We start from the raw sequence: 20,488 nt of genomic DNA on the forward strand, positions 1-20,488 counted from the left end.
ACCAGTGGTAATACTGGGTACTGCAACCAGTGGTAATACTGGGTACTGCAACCAGTGGTAATACTGGGTACTGCAACCAGTGGTAATACTGGGTACTGCAACCAGTGGTAATACTGGGCACTGCAACCAGTGGTAATACTGGGTACTGCAACCAGTGGTAATACTGGGTACTGCAACCAGTGGTAATACTGGGCACTGCAACCAGTGGTAATACTGGGCTCTGCAACCAGTGGTAATACTGGGTACTGCAACCAGTGGTAATACTGGGTACTGCAACCAGTGGTAATAGTGGGCACTGCAACCAGTGGTAATACTGGGCACTGCAACCAGTGGTAATACTGGGTACAGCAACCAGTGGTAATACTGGGTACTGCAACCAGTGGTAATACTGGGTACTGCAACCAGTGGTAATACTGGACACTGCAACCAGTCGTAATACGAAGGATTCTGTAACCAGTGACATTGGTGAGTGTATAAACGAGACGAGTCAAGTTAATCAACACATTGAATAGCTGGCACAGAGGCTGTTCCTTGTCTCATTACCAATACTTAACAAAGGCTGTATTTACGTGGCATCTGTTACAATTGACATATAAAGGCTTATATATATATCACACATCATTCATTATTTAATTGAAAAAATATCAGTTTAATTTGAGATTGTTTCAGATAAACAAATGCATCATGTGACAACTCACCTTACAGTCAACGAAGTACTTGCCAGTGACACCGTCAACTTCTTCTGACACTGCCAGGTGAATCAGCGTCTCTGCACCAAGTTTCTCATCCTTTGAAAGTGTAAATTTTACATTTGAGATGTGTTAGAGTCAGGACAAAATTCTTCAACAGACACAAGCATGAACTATATATGGTTTCCCATGGTCAGGGTTAGAAAATCTGCTAAGCTAATCTAGGTCACACTAAAGGCCAACAACTGACCTTTCCAAGCATGCAGCCCACAACAGTTCCCTAACTCACAGGTGCTTATTTACTACTCATTGAAGAGAGGCATCAGATATAAGGACAAGTGCCAAAATCTTCCATTCTGCCCAGGACTCAAAACCAGGACATGTCGGTTGTGAGCCGACTGTGCCGACCACTGTCCGACAGGAAAATAAGTAAAATAAAATACAATAAGCAGCTTGAAGACTGTCAATGAACAGGATAAATTGAAGCCTGTCACCACTCACCTCTCGGCAAAATGGACACACATATACAAACACCCACACCCACACACACACACACACACACACACTCACACACACACACACACACACACACACACACACACACACACACACACACACACACACACACACACACACACACACACACACACACACACACACACACACACACACCCACACACACACACATGCACACACACACACACACACACACACACACACACACACACACACACACACACACACACACACACACACACACACACACACACACACACACACACACACACACACACGGAATAGTAACAGAACGAGAGGACATGGATGGAAGCTTGAAACTCAGATGAGTCACAGAGATGTTAGGAAGTTTTCTTTTAGCGTGAGAGTAGTGGGGAAATGGAATGCACTTCAGGAACAGGTTGTGGAAGCAAATACTATTCATAATTTTAAAACCAGGTATGATAGGGAAATGGGACAGGAGTCATTGCTGTAAACAACCGATGCTCGAAAGGCGGGATCCAAGAGTCAATGCTCGATCCTGCAGACACAACTAGGTGAGTACAACTAGGTGAGTACACACACACACACACACACACACACACACACACACCAAAAAAGAACTGGGAAACAAAGGGCTGGCGTACCGAAATGGAAACTACGAGGAGATGAATAAATTCCTATGGGATATACATTGGGACACAGAACTCGGAACTAAGTCTGTACAAGACATGATGAACTATGTCACCCAAAAATGTCAGGAGGCTGTAAGCAGGTTTGTCCCAGCCCAACAGGAAAAAACAGAGAAGCAAAGGAAAAATCCGTGGTTTAATAGGGAATGTATGAAAGCAAAGGAGCTGAACAAAAAGGCATGGAGGAACTTCCGTAATAACAGAACACCAGAAAGTAGAGAGAGATACCAGAGAACCAGGAACGAGTATGTTAGTGTGAGAAGAGCAGCTGAGAAAAGGTAAGAAAATGATATAGCTAATAAAGCCAAGACTGAACCAAAGCTACTACACAGTCACATCAGGAGAAAGACAACAGTGAAAGAACAGGTGATGAAACTTAGGGTGGGCGAGGACAGGTACACAGAGAATGACAAAGAGATGTGTGAAGAACTCAACAAAAGGTTCCAGGAGGTCTTTACAATAGAACAGGGAGAAGTCACGGAGCTAGGAGAGGTGGCAGCAAACCAGGTGACCTTGGAAAGGTTCGAAATTACAAGAGATGAGGTCAAGAAGCACCTATTGGAGCTGGATGTGAGAAAAGCTGTTGGGCCGGATGGAATCTCACCATGGGTATTGAAAGAGTGTGCAGGAGTACTTAGCTTGCCACTCTCCATAGTGTATAGTAGGTCACTGGAAACGGGAGACCTACCAGAAGTATGAAAGACTGCTAATGTAGTACCAATATTTAAAAAGGGTGACAGACAAGAGGCACTGAACTACAGGCCAGTGTCCTTAACTTGTATATCATGCAAGGTGATGGAGAAGATTGTGAGAAAAAACCTAGTAACACATCTGGAGAGAAGAGACTTCGTGACAACCCATCAACATGGGTTCAGGGAGGGTAAATCTTGCCTTACAGGCTTGATAGAATTCTATGATCAGGTGACAAAGATTAAGCAAGAAAGAGAAGGATGGGCGGACTGCATTTTTTTGGACTGTCGGAAAGCCTTTGACACAGTACCCCATAAAAGGTTGATGCATAAGCTGGAGAAACAGGCAGGAGTAACTGGTAGGGCGCTCCAGTGGATAAGGGAGTCCCTAAGCATTAGGAAGCAGAGAGTTATAGTGAGGGGTGAGACCTCAGAATGGCGGGAAGTCACCAGTGGAGTCCCACAGGGCTCTGTGCTTGGACCTATCCTGTTTCTGATATACGTAAATGATCTCCCAGAGGGTATAGACTCATTCCTCTCAATGTTTGCTGACGACGCCAAAATTATGAGGAGGTTTAAGACAGAGGAGGACAGCTTGAGGCTTCAAGAAGACCTGGACAAGCTGCAGGAATGGTCGAACAAATGGATGTTAGAGTTTAACCCAAGCAAATGTAATGTAATGAAGATAGGAGTAGGAAGCAGGAGACCAGATACAAGGTATCACTTGGGAGATGAAATACTTCAAGAGTCAGAGAGAGAGAAAGACCTGGGGGTTGATATCACGCCAGACCTGTCCCCTGAAGCTCATATCAAGAGGATAACATCAGCAGCATATGCCAGGTTGGCAAACATAAGAACGGCCTTTAGAAACTTGTGTAAGGAATCTTTCAGAACATTATATACCACATATGTCAGACCAATCCTGGAGTATGCGGCTCCAGCATGGAGTCCATATCTAGTCAAGCATAAGAGTAAACTGGAAAAGGTTCAAAGGTTTGCCACCAGACTAGTACCCGAGCTGAGAGGCATGAGCTACGAGGAGAGACTACGGGAATTGAACCTCACTTCGTTGGAAGACAGAAGAGTTAGGGGGGACATGATCACCACATTCAAGATTCTCAAGGGAATCGACAGGGTTGATAAAGATAGGCTATTTAACACAAGGGGCACACACACTAGGGGACACAGGTGGAAACTGAGTGCCCAAATGAGCCACAGAGTTATTAGAAAGAACTTTTTTAGTGTCAGAGTGGTTGACAAATGGAATGCATTAGGAAGCAATGTGGTGGAGGCTGACTCCATACACAGTTTCAAGTGTAGATATGATAGAGCCCAATAGGCTCAGGAACCTGTACACCTGTTGATTGACGGTTGAGAGGCGGGACCAAAGAGCCAGAGCTCAACCCCCGCAAGCACAACTAGGTGAGTACAACTAGGTGAGTACACACACACACACACACACACACACACACACACACACACACACACACACACACACACACACACACACTCACACTGAGTGCCCAAATGAGCCACAGAGATATTAGAAAGATTTTTATTAGTGTCAGAGTGGTTGACAAATGGAATGCATTAGGAAGTGATGTGGTGGAGGCTGACTCCCTACACAGTTTCAAGTGTAGATATGATAGAGCTCAATAGGCTCAGGAATCTGTACACCTGTCGATTGACGATTGAGAGGCGGGACCAAAGAGCCAGAGCTCAACCCCCCGCAAACACAACTAGGTGAGTACAACTAGTTGAGTACACACACACACACACACACACACACACACACACACACACACACACACACACACACACACACACACACACACACACACACACACACACACACACAAAGGAGAAGATCCTATCAAGGAAGAGCTCCCTGAAAAACGTGGGAAAATTAAAAAATGTATTCCTCCAGAGAGACATGACAAGGGAGGAGAGAGCCGTGGCGGCAGAAGCAAGGAAGAGGCGCAGGGCGAGAGGGGAAAACCAGGAAGTCACAGCTCCCAACCCAACACCCCCAGAGGCGAGGGGGGAACCCACAACCAGCTACCCAGTAACACCAGAAGGGAGGACAACCCCGCCTCCCTCCACTGCATAGAAAACCCCCCTACCCCAAACCCTCCCTGCCCCCACTCAAATGTTCAGCAAAATCTCCCTCCCCCCACACCCAATCCCCACCCTTCTACCCCTCCCCTCCTCCCGAGTCCTCCCTCCCCCCCTTTCCTTCCCGTCCTCCCTCCCCTTTCTCCCCATACCCTCCCTGTCCCTCCCCCTTCACTGGATCCCCCGCCCCTCATCCCAGTATCCTCTGAGACCCTGTTATCCACCTCACAGGTCCTCACACCCATGGAACAGCCTCCCCCACCAGCAGAACACTCACCAAGGAGGCGATTTGAGAAGGGACAGAAGAAAGTGAGCCTCAAAGCGATGTACACAAACATAGATGGAATTACAAATAAAGCAAATGAGCTTGGAGAACTGGTACTAGAGGAAAACCCAGACATAATAGCCCTCACAGAAACAAAGATCACGAAAACGATAACAAACGCAGTGTTCCTACAGGACTATTATGTTATGAGGAAAGAGAGGGAAGGAAGAGGTGGGGGTGGTGTAGCTCTGCTGGTAAGAAAAGGCTGGGATTTTGAGGAGATGGTTATTCAGGGCTGTGAAGGTTTCAGTGACTACATAGCAGGTACCATAACAAATGGAGGGAAACAAATTATAGTCCTAGTCATATATAATCCACCACCAAATGACAGAAGACCCAGACAGGAATATGATAGAAACAACATGGCCACCATTAGCATAATAGAAAGAGCAGCTTCTGTTGCTAGCAGGAATGGATCTGGACTACTAATTATGAGAGACTTCAACCATGGGAAGATAGATTGGGAGAACAGAGACCCGCATGGAGGTCCAGAAACATAGAGAGCTAAGCTGCTGGACTTGGCAACAAGAAACTTTCTAAGCCAGCACATCAAAGAGCCAACAAGAATGATAGGAGAGGATGAACCAGCAATGCTTGATTTGATATTTACCCTAAATGAGTGGGATATAAGGGAAGTTAAGATGGAAGCGCCCTTCGGAATGAGTGACTACAGTGTATTGAACTTTGAGTACCTGGTAGAGGGAGAAATTATCTCCCCCCAAAAAGAACTAGGAATCAAAAGGCTGGCATACCGAAAAGGGAATTATGAACAGCTGAAAAGTTTCCTAAGGGAAATACCTTGGGACACAGACCTCAGAGATAAGTCTGTACAGGGTATGATGGACTATGTTACCCAAAAGTGTCAGGAGGCAGTAAACAGGTTCATCCCGGCCCAAAGGGAAAAATCCGAGAAGCAACAGAAGAATCCATGGTATAATAGGGCATGTATGGAAGCGAAGAAACTGAACAAAAGGGCGTGGAGGAACTTCCGGAATAAAAGAACACCAGAAAGCAGAGAGAGATACCAGAGAACCAAGAATGAGTAAGTCAGGGTGAGAAGAGAAGCAGAGAAAAGTTTTGAAAATGATATAGCAAACAAAGCCAAGACCGAACCAAAGCTACTCCACAGTCACATCAGAAGGAAAACAACAGTGAAAGAACAGGTATTGAAACTTAGAACAGGCGAGGACAGGTATACAGAGAATGACAGAGAGGTGTGTGAAGAACTCAACAAGAGGTTCCAGGAGGTCTTCACAATAGAACGAGGTGAAGTCACTGTGCTAGGAGAAAAGGAGGTAAACCAGGCGGCCTTGGAAGAGTTCGAAATTACGAGAGAGGAGGTCATGAGACACCTGCTGGATCTGGATGTTAGAAAGGCTGTTGGTCTAGATGGGATCTCACCATGGATACTGAAAGAGTGTGCAGAGGCACTTTGCTTGCCACTCTCCATAGTGTATAGTAAGTCACTGGAGACGGGAGACCTACCAGAAATATGGAAGACGGCGAATGTGGTCCCAATATACAAAAAGGGCGACAGGCAAGAGGCACTGAACTACAGGCCAGTGTCCTTGACTTGTATACCATGCAAGGTGATGGAGAAAATCGTGAGAAAAAACCTGGTAACACATCTGGAGAGAAGGGAGTTCATGACAAATCGCCAACATGGGTTCAGGGAGGGTAAATCTTGCCTTAGAGGCTTGGTAGAATTCTACGATCAGATGAAAAAGATTAAGCAAGAAAGAGAGGGTTGGGCGGACTGCATTTTCATGGATTGTCGGAAAGACTTTGACACAGTACCGCATAAGAGGCTGGTACATTAGCTGGAGAGACAGGCAGGTGTAGCTGGTAAGGTGCTCCAGTGGATAAGGAAGTACCTAAGCAATAGGAAGCAGAGAGTTACGGTGAGGGGTGAGACCTCCGATTGGCGTGAAGTCACCAGTGGAGTCCCACAGGGCTCTGTACTCGGTCCTATCTTGTTTCTGATATATGTAAATGATCTCCCGGAGGGTATCGATTCATTTCTCTCAATGTTTGCGGACGATGCTAAAATTCTGAGAAGGATTAAAACAGAAGAGGACTGTTTGTTGCTTCAAGAAGACCTAGACAAGCTGAAGGAATGGTCGAACAAATGGTTGTTAGAGTTTAACCCAACCAAATGTAATGTAATGAAGATAGGTGTAGGGAGCAGGAGGCCAGATACAAGGTATCATCTGGGAGAGGAAATTCTTCAGGAGTCAGAGAAGGAAAAAGACTTGGGGGTTGATATCACGCCAGACCTGTCTCCTGCAGCTCATATCAAGCGGATAACATCAGCGGCATATGCCAGGCTGGCCAACATACGAACGGCATTCAGAAACTTGTGTAAAGAATCATTCAGAACTTTGTATACCACATATGTCAGGCCAATCCTGGAGTATGCAGCCCCAGCATGGAGTCCATATCTAGTCAAGGATAAGACTAAACTGGAAAAGGTTCAAGGGTTTGCCACCAGACTAGTACCCGAGCTGAGAGGTATGAGCTACGAGGAGAGACTACGGGAATTAAACCTCACTTCGCTGGAAGACAGAAGAGTTAGGGGGGACATGATCACCACATTCAAGATTCTGAAGGGAATGATAGGATAGATAAAGACAGGCTATTTAACACAAGGGGAACACGCACAAAGGGACACAGGTGGAAACTGAGTGCCCAAATGAGCCACAGAGATATTAGAAAGAACTTTTTTAGTGTCAGAGTGGTTGACAAATGGAATGCATTAGGAGGTGATGTGGTGGAGGCTGACTCCATACACAGTTTAAAGTGTAGATATTTAGCAGTCTCCGTGGTGTAGTGGTAAGACACTCGCCTGGCGTTCCGCGAGCGCTATGTCATGGGTTCGTATCCTGGCCGGGGAGGAATTACTGGGCGCAATTCCTTAACTGTAGCCTCTGCTTAACGCAACAGTAAAATGTGTACTTTGATGAAAAAACGATTCTTCGCGGCAGGGGATCGTATTCCAGGGACCATAGGATTAAGGACTTGCCCGAAACGCTACGCGTACTAGTGGCTGTACAAGAATGTAACAACTCTTGTATATATTTAAAAAAAAAAAAAAAATATGATAGAGCCCAATAGGCTCAGGAACCTGTACACCTGTTGATTGACGGTTGAGAGTCGGGACCAAAGAGCCAGAGCTCAACCCCCGCAAGCACAATTAGGTGAGTACAATTAGGTGAGTACCTACATACATACACTTTCTCCAGAACCCAAATATGCATAGAGAATAGCTTGTTCCTGCCACTATTGCCCCATAAATCAAATGTAATTTATACCATATAAATCCCTAAAATGTATTAAGAACAAGATTTCAGTAACCCCACAGCTCATTCAAAAATAAATCCAAAATATTAATAAATATCCTATTCAACACACACCAAATAATGTAAGTACATGAATATATACCCACCTACATACTATTCATATGAATAGACCAGGGTGTTTATGTCACAGTGATATATATTAGTGATTAATAATAAAAAACTGAGTTTGAGGTAAGGCGCACAAAAATAAAATAATTTAAATTCACACAAAACGCTACACTTATACATACATACACTAAAATAACACAAAATTAAAACACACATCATAAAACTCACACACACATTTACACTCAATATGCATTTACGCACAAAGTATGACATTTCCACATCAATATTATCTTGAGGTTATTTTGAGATGATTTCGGGGCTTTTTAGTGTCCCCGCGGCCCGGTCCTCGACCAGGCCTCCACCCCCAGGAAGCAGCCCGTGACAGCTGACTAACACCCAGGTACCTATTTTACTGCTAGGTAAAAGGGGCATAGGGTGAAAGAAACTCTACCCATTGTTTCTCGCCGGCGCCTGGGATCGAACCCAGGACCACAGGATCACAAGTCCAGCGTGCTGTCCGCTCGGCTCCCTGTGCCGGTCAATATGCCATTTATACACAGAATATATAATTTACACACAAGATATGCAATTTTATGGATAAAATATGTTATTTACACACAAAATATATCATTTATTCACAAAATATACAATTTACCCACAAAATATGCATTTACACACCAAATATTCCATTTACACAAAAAATAAACCATTTAAGCACATAATATGCCTTTTACACACAAAATATGCCATTTACATACAAAATATGCTGTTACACACAAAAATATACCATTTATACAAATATTGCATGTACACTCAATGTATAATATTTACACAAATATAGCAAATTGCTTATACGCTCATACAATCAAAAATGCACTTCCACTAAAATTTACAATTTCATAAACATAATATTCAAGAAATATTCACACACTGACACATAAACCAAATACACTTTCACACTTTCTCATGAAGATCTATTTTTTAGATAACATACAGCACTTACACAAATACCCAATTTGCACAAAAAATACAGTTGCATCAGTTCCACTTCAGTAATAATTACATAACTTGCATAAATACACAATTCGCACAAACATGATTAAAAAAACATGAATAATTAATACACAGCTTGTGTAACAAATATACCTCTTTGCACAATTAAAATATCTAAACTTCCTATATAATTGCACAACTTGCACAATGTCAATCAATATACAACGGGCGCAAATACACAATTCCTCCGTATACAATTACACAACATGCGCAATTTATACACAACTCACAAAATTATTACACATCTCTCATAATTATTACACAACTTGTATAAATACAATCAAATACATATTCCAGCACAAAACACACATAATACACAATTAGCATAAATCTATATAAATAAAAATGGAAATGTTCGTTCGTTACAAATCGCTAATCTCCGAAAGTTTTTCACCGATTGACGAAATTTTCACACAACGTTCCATTCGCATCCGAGCGGGTTTTTATATACATACTATATAGAGGTCACGTCGGTGACGGGAAAAAAACATGCTTTTTTAAAAAGCTGTGTTTTTCGTGTTTTATTCATGTCAGGGAAATCTTCAAAACGTCTTTACCGATTGCTTTGAAATTTTGACACAACATTGCATTCGAATAGGCGAGTGTTTTTATATACCTACTATATACATGCCTCACCTGTGACAGGAAAAAGCATGCTTTATTTTAAAAAAACGCGCCATCGATAGATCGTAAGAGCAACACACGCTGTAATCTCTGAAAGTTCTTCACTGATTGCTTTGAAATTTTAACACAACGTTCCATTCAAATACGTGCGTGTTTATATATATATATATAAATATATATATATATATATATATATATATATATATATATATATATATATATATATATATATATATATATATATATGTATATATATATAACTGAAAACTCACACCCCAGAAGTGACTCGAACCCATACTCCCAGGAGCAACGCAACTGGTATGTACAAGACGCCTTAATCCACTTGACCATCATGACCGGACATAATGAGGTGATAGCCTAAGCTATTTGAACCACCCCACCGCCGGCCTGTATATAGCCTGTATATAGTCCTGGGGACCATTCAGGCTTGTTTGCATTTGTGTTCCTCACGTGTGCCCCAAAGAATGAGGTGATTTGATAAAATGCTTTGCCCAAGATTACCATCCGAGTGCCGGCGGGGAAGTGGTTCAAATATCTTCGGCTATCACTTCCTTATGTCCGGTCGTGATGGTCAAGCAGATTAAGGCGTCCCTGTACATACCAGTTGCATTGCTCCTGGCAGTATGGGTTCGAGTCACTTCTGGGGTGTGAGTTTTCAGTTATATTGTTACGGACCCGGATCCAGCGTCCGAGCACGGAGCAGTGACGACCACGCCATCTGTGGGTCGGCTCCCGAAACCCCCTCCAAATGGTCGACGACACCTGGTGAGGACGAGGCGTACTGGCTACGAGGGCCAGTTTCCAGTCCTGTTCAGCTCACAACACCGCCACTGCTGACTTCTGGTGAGGTGGTGCTCAGACGACAACGCCATCTATGGAGTGGATATGTCGGGCGTTTGTGTCTGGGCCTGTAAGTGAGGTGCTTTAGTGTGTCCCTGATATTGATGACGTGTCTGCTTACAGAGTCGACCTGGGACTGTTGTAAGGGAAGTTGAGTCAGTCTACCCAAGGCTGCCGTCCCCATACCAAGTGCTTTGCTGCAGCAACTGTGAGAGTCGCCTCCCAGAGGAACACTGTGGTGTTGCCCTGCCAGTGAAGTGGCAGTTGAAGGATTGTCGTACCCGGGACCGACTGGTGGAGACGATTAACCACTGGGGTATTGTGGACAGGAGAGTGATCTGTGGTATCACACGAGGCTCCTGACTAGGGCGCTACCCTAGTATCGCTCGTGGAGTGGCCTGACCAGCGTTGCTGATCCGGAACCTGCCAGCAGTCTGCTGGACTTGTGGTTGACGGCCTCCACGGCGGTGCCCCCAGTGGAACTGTGTTTTGGCTGGCCTGTGGCCGGAGTAGACTCAGCTTCTCGAAGGATTCATCGAGAGGCCACGAGAGCACCAAGAGCTAGGATCCAGAGTCTTCAGGAGAAGACGACCGTGTATATAATTCCCCTGTGCAGTGTTAATACCCCTCCCCCTGAGTAACCTTTTATATATTATTTATTGGTGTCGGTGTTAATTATAATATTAAGTTTTGACTTTATTTCCCTTCCCCTTTTAATTTACTTGCGTCGTGGATCACATCCCTTGAAAGCCACTACTGGCTTGGGGCCGGATACCCTTCCTCTAACGACATCAGAGTACGAACCCAGTTGCGACCCGAGAGGGCCGTAACATATATATATATATATATATATATATATATATATATATATATATATATATATATACATATATATATATATATATATATATATATATATATATATATATATATATATATATATATATATATATATATATATATATATACTATTTAAATGTCACACCTGTGACAGGTGAAAACGTGCGTTTTTAGAAAAACAGAGCCATCTGTAGCACGTAAGAGCAAAACACGACATACAAAATATGTTACGATTTCATTTCAATGTTTCTTATTGCATTGACAAATTGAATTTTCATCGATTTTGATTTATTTTCATTTTGATTTAATTGTTTTTTTGTGACGTTGCATTTTAATTGAGCTCTGTTGTTTACTATACCGTTCATTTCGTGGGTATTGTTCAGGTTAACATTCAAAGCAAGGTGGTCACATACAAGTCCGTCGACACTGTTGAGGAAGCAGAAGAAGCGGTTAATTATACAACAGAATTTTTTAATTTACTCGATCTGCCAGGGATACCATCAAACGTACGGCAATTGAAAATCGGCGTGCCAATTATCATGTTGCGAAATATCAACCAGCTAAAGCTTTGCAACGCCAAGCGCCTTACAGCAAAAAAAATTATTCAGCAACATCATAGAAGCCACAATCTTGGCAGGACCTTTGAATGATAAAGATGTACTCATTCCGCGCATTCCTATGATTCCAACAGATATGCCATTTCAGTTTAAGAGATTGTAATTTCCAATATGATTGCTGTTTGGAATTACCATCAACAAAGCTCAGGGCCAATCTTTAGAATCGTGCAGTTTATATCCAGACATGGATTGCTTCTCATAGGAACAATTATATGTTGCGTGTTCTAGAGTCGGCAAACCAGACAATCTCTATATCTCCACAGACAATGGAACAATAAAAAATATTGTATACTCACAAGCATTGTAAAATTAAACATTAGAAACGTGCGCTTTCTCTTTTCTTTCTTTTCCACTTAACCAGACTGAGCCACAGCAACGCGTGGCGAGTATAATCTAAATAAATAAAAATGGAAATGTTCGTTTGTGCATAATCGCTAATCTCCGAAAGTTCTTCACTGATTGCTTTGAAATTTTCACACAACGTTCCATTCGCATCCGGCCAGGTTTTTATATACATACTATATAGATGTCACGTCTGTGACGGTAAAAGAAAACATGCTTTTCCAGGAAAACTGTGTTTTCCATGTGTTTTTCATGGGAGGGATATCTTCGAAACCTCTTTACCGATTACTTTGACATTTTGACACAACATTGCATTCGAATTATCACATTTTTTTTGTATATCTACTATATACATGCTTCATCTGTGACAGGAAAAACATGATTTTTTTTTTAAACAGCACCATCTCTTGGACGTAAGAGCAACACACGCTAAAATCTCTGAAAGTTCTTTACCGATTGCTTTAAAATTTTGACACAACGTTGCATTCGAATAGGCGCGTCTTTTTATATACCAACTATATAGATGCCACTCCCATGACAAGTAAACACATGCGTTTTTTTAAAAACAGCGCCATCTGTTGCACATAATAGCAACATGCTCCCTATACTAAATATGTTACGAATTCCATTCCAATGTTTCTAGTTGCATTGATAAATTTTATTTTCATAGATTTCGATTTATTTAATTTTTTATTGAATTATTTTATGCGACTGTGTTGGAATTGAGCAGTGTTGTTTACCATACTGTTCATTTCGTAATTATATGTATAGATGCCACACCTGTGACAGGTAAAACTATGCTATTCTTGAAAAACAGCACCATCTGTTGCATGTAAGAGGAACACACACGCTATGCTAAATATGTTACAAGTCCATTTCAATGTTTCTGATTGCATTGATAAATTGAATTTTCATAGATTTTGATTTATTTTCATTTTGATTTAATTACTTTGTATGAATTGCGTTGGAATTGAGCTGTGTTGTTTACCATCGTTCATTTCAGGAGAATATTTTTTGTTCATATTTTCTTTTCATTTTTTAACAGTTTTTTTCATATATATATGTGATGGGCTCATCAGATCATTTGATGATCTCAATTTTTTGATGGGAACATCAGACCATTTGGGAAGGCATCGGACAAGGGAGTGGGGATGACGAGAGGACGGAAGTGAGAGATGGTGGGCAGGACGAGGGGACAAGAGAGGGGGTAATGGTGGGGAAGGACGAGGGAATGGGGGAGTTTGGGATAGTGGGGACAAGGGGATGGGGGAATGAGAATGGTGGGAGAGGACAAAGGGGGCAGGGGAGTGGGGCATGGTGGGAAGGAAGAGGGGATGGTGAAATGGGGAATGTTGGGGAGCACGGGGGGGACGGTGGAGTGGGGAATGGTTGGTAGGCCAAGGAGACGGGTAAGGGGGGAATGGTAGGGAGGACTGGGGGACAAAGAAGGTTGCTGTGGCTCAGCAATGCACATGCGTTGCTGAGCCACAGCAACGCATGGCCGGGTACTACTAGTATGTAATAGTTCCAATCACCATACAATATGTGCAAAATACTATCAGTACATAACCTGCACAATTAATACACAACTTGCACAATTATAATCATTGTGCTATTTGTACAAATCCAATCACACCCAACTAGGTCAAACCATGTCCATTGTCCATTGTTTTTTAATGCCTTATTAATACCTTATTAATACCCCCCCCCCCCTCCCTTGTTACATCATCTCCAATCATGTTACCCAAATCTATTTAGACAAACCATCCAACAGACCTATTGGTTCTAGCCTTCGTTATGTTAGGTTAGGAAGGGTGGGATTTGGCTAGGATAGGTTGAGTTAGGTGAAGTTAGCAATTTATTTGATAATTTAAGCAAATTTACTACATCCTATCAAAAATGCAACCTATTAGAACCTAAATTCATCTAAATCTAGCAAAAATTATTCTTATATTTAACAAATTTAACGAAATTCAACCTAGCAAAAGCTACACTAACTAAGTATAAGCATCCCATATCCTCACATACAAGCCTATGAAATGAGAGGCCAAATTTATCCCTTACTGGAAAGGCTTTGTGACGTCATGGGCAGCTAAAGCAACGTATCCCATTGGTGGGGCAGATCTCATTGGGGATGATGACGTTTCTATTAAGGTTATCTTGAGATCTTGAGATGGTTTCGGGGCTTTTTAGTGTCCCCGCGGCCCGGTCCTCGACCAGGCCTCCACCCCCAGGAAGCAGCCCGTGACAGCTGACTAACACCCAGGTACCTAATTTACTGCTAGGTAACAGGGGCATAGGGTGAAAGAAACTCTGCCCATTGTTTCTCGCCGGCGCCTGGGATCGAACCCAGGACCACAGGATCACAAGTCCCGCGTGCTGTCCGCTCGGCCGACCGGCTCCCCAGGTTGAGAACAAAGGAAATATAAAAATGCACAATGTATATTCTTAAACCTGTGATGGGGTTTAGGATTTGTTGGGGATGTTCTGTTTAGCCATCTTTGAATAATACTATTATTAAACATTAAATATACTACAAAAATAAGTAGGATGACAAGGCCGTATCGTGTAGCTTCTGACGTTACCCACAGCTAAAAAGTTAGGCTGCCATGAGCCTGTCACACATCTGTGTTAATGAGAGGCAAAGTTATTCCCTCACAGGAACCGCTTTGTGACGTCATTGACTGCTAAAGCAAGGAATCTTATCACTGCAGAAATAATTGCTTTTTGTTTGATTAGTATAGGTTAGGGTAGGTTGGGTCAGTACGGTCGATGAATTGAATAAAAAAATATTAGCAATGATACAATAAGCGAAGATATGAGAGGATACAAAGCATCATTGCATAGCCTGTGATGACACTTACTGAGAAAAGTTGGGTTATTAAACGATTTTACCTAATGTCTTAATAAAAGTTTGGATCCCTTACTGGAACTGCTTTATGATGTGAAGGGCTGGTTAAACCATCGTGCCCCATTGGTGGAGAAGACCTCATTGGGGATGATGACGTTTCTATTATTAAGGTTTTGAGAACATAAGAATGAAGGTAACTGCAGAAGGCCTATTTTTACCCATACGAGGCAGTTTTTATATATATCTATCTGTTCTTGTTGTTGTTTTAGATTTAGCTACTCAGAACGAAGTGTCCATGTAGCACGGGCTACGGTGAGCCCGTAATTGAGTTCGGTTATTCGCGATAACCTTGTTACTGTGATATTTGGGTAAAAGTTTAAAATGGAGGTGGGGATTCCTCCGTTTTCCCGGTATATTTTTCGCTTTGGTTTTAGTGCACTGGTTTTAGTCTTGTTTTAATAACATTATCTTGGTGGCGGATGTAGTTTCAGAATGCTCACTAGTGAGTCCCATTCCTCAACGGCTTTTCTAATCATTGTCGTCACGGTGGAATGTGCATCTAATGCAGCTGCTGTCGTTGGATTAATGTTGAGTTTCATGCGCAGGACTTCAGTAGCTTCTCATTACAGTAAGTAGTGCAATAGTGGCGCCTCTGCTTCTGTTTCACAGATATGACTCTAACTATTGGGTTCATTACCTCCCGGCAGCACTTGTAACCAAGTCTACATCTGTGTATGGCTACTGCAATGTCTCTGGATATCTTTTTGCCGGGCATGAAAGAGTAGTACCCAGTGGCTTGTTCGTACCATATCTCAGTGGATCTTTCTTCCGCTACTTTGGCTCTGTGGCGACTTTTAATAGTTGAGAGTATTTTCTTCTTGATTTGCTGCTTAATCTGTGAAAAACTTGGAGGTATTTGAACCTGTACAACAGGTAGAACAGTGGCAGTTTTTGCTAGTGAGTCTGCCTTTTCATTACCATCTATGCCAAATGTGACTTGGTATCCAATTTAGGGTGATTGACAGCCCTAGATTATGGGCTTCTTTTCCTATATGTTGAATTTCTTTGAAGAGTTGTATATCATCTCTGTGCTGACTGGATAACAATGTCTGGAGCGAAGATTTACAGTCGGTATGAATGATGATATCATGTAAATTATTCTCAATTGTATAGTTTATTGACTCCTTCGGGGCATATAATTCTGTTTGCAATGTTAAGCACCCACTATTCATGCTCCAGTAATCTTCATGGTTGGTAGTGTAAACTGCTGCACCAGCAGAACCTCTTTCTTTATCAACTGATCCGTCTGTGAAGATGTGAGTCGTTGTAGGTCTTGAGATGGTTTCCATTTGTTGTTCTATTACTTCTTTGAGCCTCTGCGGGTCACATGCTGATTTTTTTGACTGGTAATACTTCAATGATTATTTTTAGACTCGATTCTTCCCTTGGAGGAGTCTGCCGAAAGTGTTGATATGGTCTATTTTTCACTGTGTTTTATTGGTCCATTTCGAGTCCATACATATATCTATCCAATCTAGTTCGTATATATGTACACTGAATGAGTATTTTGATTGGATATATGCTAAAGTGAGTTTTTTTTAGCATTAATGAGCCACTCATGGAATTAGCGGTGTGTGTGAGGAATAAATGTTAATGTCTGAGTGATGATATAGCTTGTTTATGAAAATTATTAAAAAAAATGCATGTCGTTTGGAGACTTCAACTGGGGGTTCAGTACTATTCCCATGTCTAGGTCTGTTTCATACGAATGGGGGAGATAGTGGATTTTCATTTTATTTCCTATGCTCGATAAACGATCATTGAAGAAAGATTGACAAAGCTTAAATTAGAATCTCTAGAAAGGCGAAGCATTAGTGGGTTACATGATAAAGGTGTGCAAGTGGATGAATAGACAAAACAAAGGGGATATAAGATCATAAGAACAAAGGTAACTGCAGAAGGCCCACCGGCCCATACGAGGAAGCTCCTATTTATAACCACCCAATCCCACTCATATACATGTCCAACTCCCGCTTGAAACAATCGAGGGACCCCACCTTCAGCATGGTACGCACTAATTTCTTCCACAAATCAACAACCCTGTTACTGAACCAGTATTTACCCAAAGTCTTTCCTAAATCTAAACTTATCCAATTTATACCCATTGTTTCGTGTTCTGTCTTTTGTTGATATTTTTAATACCCTATTAATATCCCCCCTGTTATGTCCATTCATCCACTTGTAAACCTCTATCATGTCACCCCATAACTCTTCGCCTTTCCAGTGAATGCAACTTAAGCTTTGTTAATCTTTCTTCATATGAAACATTTCTAATTTGGGGAATTAACTTAGTCATCCTACGTTGGACAAGTGAATTTATATCCATTCTAAAATACGGCGACCAAAACTGAACAGCATAATCTAAATGGGGCCTAACCAGAGCAAGATATAGCTGAAGAACAACACCAGATGTCTTGTTACTAACGCTTCGATTAATAAATCCCAGTGTCCTATTGAGGACACTGAATAGACACGACACTCGTCACTGACTGACTCATCAGTCAGTGACGAGTGTCGTGTCAGGCGCAGTCACAGTGAGTGGTTATGTTAGCTGGAGCTCCGATTCTAGAAATATTATTGTAGCAATAATGAAAGGATGAGTGAAGGAACTGATTAATCTAGTTGCAACTCTGAGAGAAAAGATGGATTCCCTACTGGAGGAGGTATGACAGCTGAAACAACATCGAGGAGAAACGAAGGAGGAGACCAATATCAAAAAGACCTCGGAGTGGAAAGTCATAAAGGACAGGGGTCTTAAGAAGATCTTGACAAGGCCGCCTACAGACGCCCTAAGGACTTCAAATTCATTTGCCGTGTTGGAAGACGAGTTTTGTGGTGAGCCTGCAGTTTACTCGAAAAGGAAATCAACGAAGAGCAACGAAGCGCAGGCCCCCTCAAAGTGCTTAGAAAGTTAAGGAGGCACCTAAACGAATTTTGGTTGTGGGAGATTCCCTGGTGAGGTACTTAGACAGAACGTTTTGTGCTAGAGATATGGGGAACAGGTTAAGGGTTTGCTATCCCGGAGCTGGAATTGGTGATATTATAAACAACGCGAATGATATTATGGCTGGAAATGGGAACAATCCCATTATTTGTATTAGCGCCGGAGGAAATGATGTTGGTCGAGTTAGGAGTGAGGAACTGATTCGGAGGTATAAAACAGCTATAGAATTAGTTGGGAGCAAGGGAGGAATCCCGATCATATGTGACATTCTTCCAAGAAAGGGAATTTGAAATGAATGGTTGCCGAAGGCACTTGGTGTCAATTGCCGGCTGGAAAGATATTGCAAATCAAATGCAATATCTTTCATAGATAATTGGGAATACTTCTATCGAAGAAATGAAATGTATGCTCGGGATGGGTTGCATCTATCGACGGCTGGGGTTGTTGCTGTTGCGAATTCGTTGGAACCAGTGGTTAGAGGCGTTTGTTTGGGTTTAAACTGTTAGCAGATAGTGGTATGGGAACTGATATGGAGGAAGGAGGTAATAAAAGTATGTGTTTGTGAGTGAAAGAAATTGGCCAAATGATCAGGGAAAGAGTAGGGCCTTAAAATAACAATACACTTAGGGTATATTACACTAACAGTAGAAGTCTAAGAAATATAATAAACGAATTAAATGCTCTTGTCTGTACAGAAAAAATAGATATTATTGCACTTACCGAAACGTGGATGAATGTAGAAAATAGAGAACTATTAGCTGAATATCAAATAAATGGATTTAAACTATTTCACAAACAGATAGATATATTAGACGAGGAGGGGGAGTAGCCATATATGTTAGGTACAATTTGAAATGTAGTCTCAAAGAGGAAATCAAAACTGAGCCACACACACAGAAACTATTTGGATAGAATTAAACGAAAAAGCAAATAATCTTATAATAGGAGTTATATGTAGGCCACCAAATTTAGACAGAATGGAAGCAAAGCATCTATGGGATGAAATATGTAGAGCATCTAGATCTAAGTATTTGTGTCATGGGTGACTTTAATTTTAGTGGAATAAACTGGATTAGCAGAACAGGGAATAACGAAGCAGAAGATTTTATAGAATTAATGGACTATTGTTTTCTTATGCAACACATTAAGGAATCAACGAGGGGAAAATAATATTTTAGATTTAGTGTTAACTAACCGGGAGGCACAGATTAATGACATAGAAATCGGGAGTGAACTAGGGAACAGTGATCACAAAGTAATCAGATTTAGCATAGAGTGGAATAGATCTGCAGGAGATAATTGTGTTAGTGCCAGATTTTCGTAAAGCTAATTTCAATATCCAAAGAATTTTTTGGGGCAAATAGATTGGAAAGTCTTGGGCATAGAGGGGGGGGGGAGGGCCGGTCTTGGAGCAAGACGTGAACCCAGCTATTTGTGATGTAAAGGAGGATTTTGATTTGGATTCAAAATATCACTTATTTACAGATATTCTAAGCAAAGTAGTATACCTTTCAAATTGAATAGCTCAAATACAAATGACCCGAAATGGATAACGAAGGATCTGAAAAACTTTATAGGTAGAAAGAGACCTTGGTACAAAAGGATTAAAAATGGGGAAGTCTATTTAGAACAAAAATTCGCACAACTGGCTAGAAATTTAAAAAAAAGAGATAAGGAGAGCAAAAAGAAACTATGAAGTTCGTATAGCAAACCAAGCAAAGGCAAATCCTAAAGTTTTTTCAGTTATATCGAACAAAGGGTAGGGAAAGGATAAGTCCATTAAAAACAGAAACAGGTCTATTCAATTTGTAGGGTATACTACGTTCCTGTGCTTTGCTTAGAATATTTTAAAATAAGTTATATATAAAATTAATAGGCTATTAA

The 20,488-nt window shown here is 41.7% G+C and overlaps 1 protein-coding gene across 2 annotated transcripts in view; it reads right to left on the reverse strand.

Moving 5' to 3' along the window:
* Window positions 1-20,488, reverse strand: part of LOC123751174 (retinol dehydrogenase 11) — a 170,400-nt gene that overhangs the window by 43,301 nt on the left and 106,611 nt on the right. For both annotated transcript variants that reach the window (XM_069318235.1, XM_069318234.1), the window contains one exon: window positions 699-788. In XM_069318235.1, the coding sequence (XP_069174336.1) occupies window positions 699-788 (90 nt within the window). The remainder of the gene's footprint in view (window positions 1-698; window positions 789-20,488) is intronic.

This window comes from Procambarus clarkii, chromosome 90, assembly GCF_040958095.1.
Source record: "Procambarus clarkii isolate CNS0578487 chromosome 90, FALCON_Pclarkii_2.0, whole genome shotgun sequence".
In the NCBI taxonomy this organism is placed as follows: Eukaryota; Metazoa; Arthropoda; class Malacostraca; order Decapoda; family Cambaridae; genus Procambarus; species Procambarus clarkii.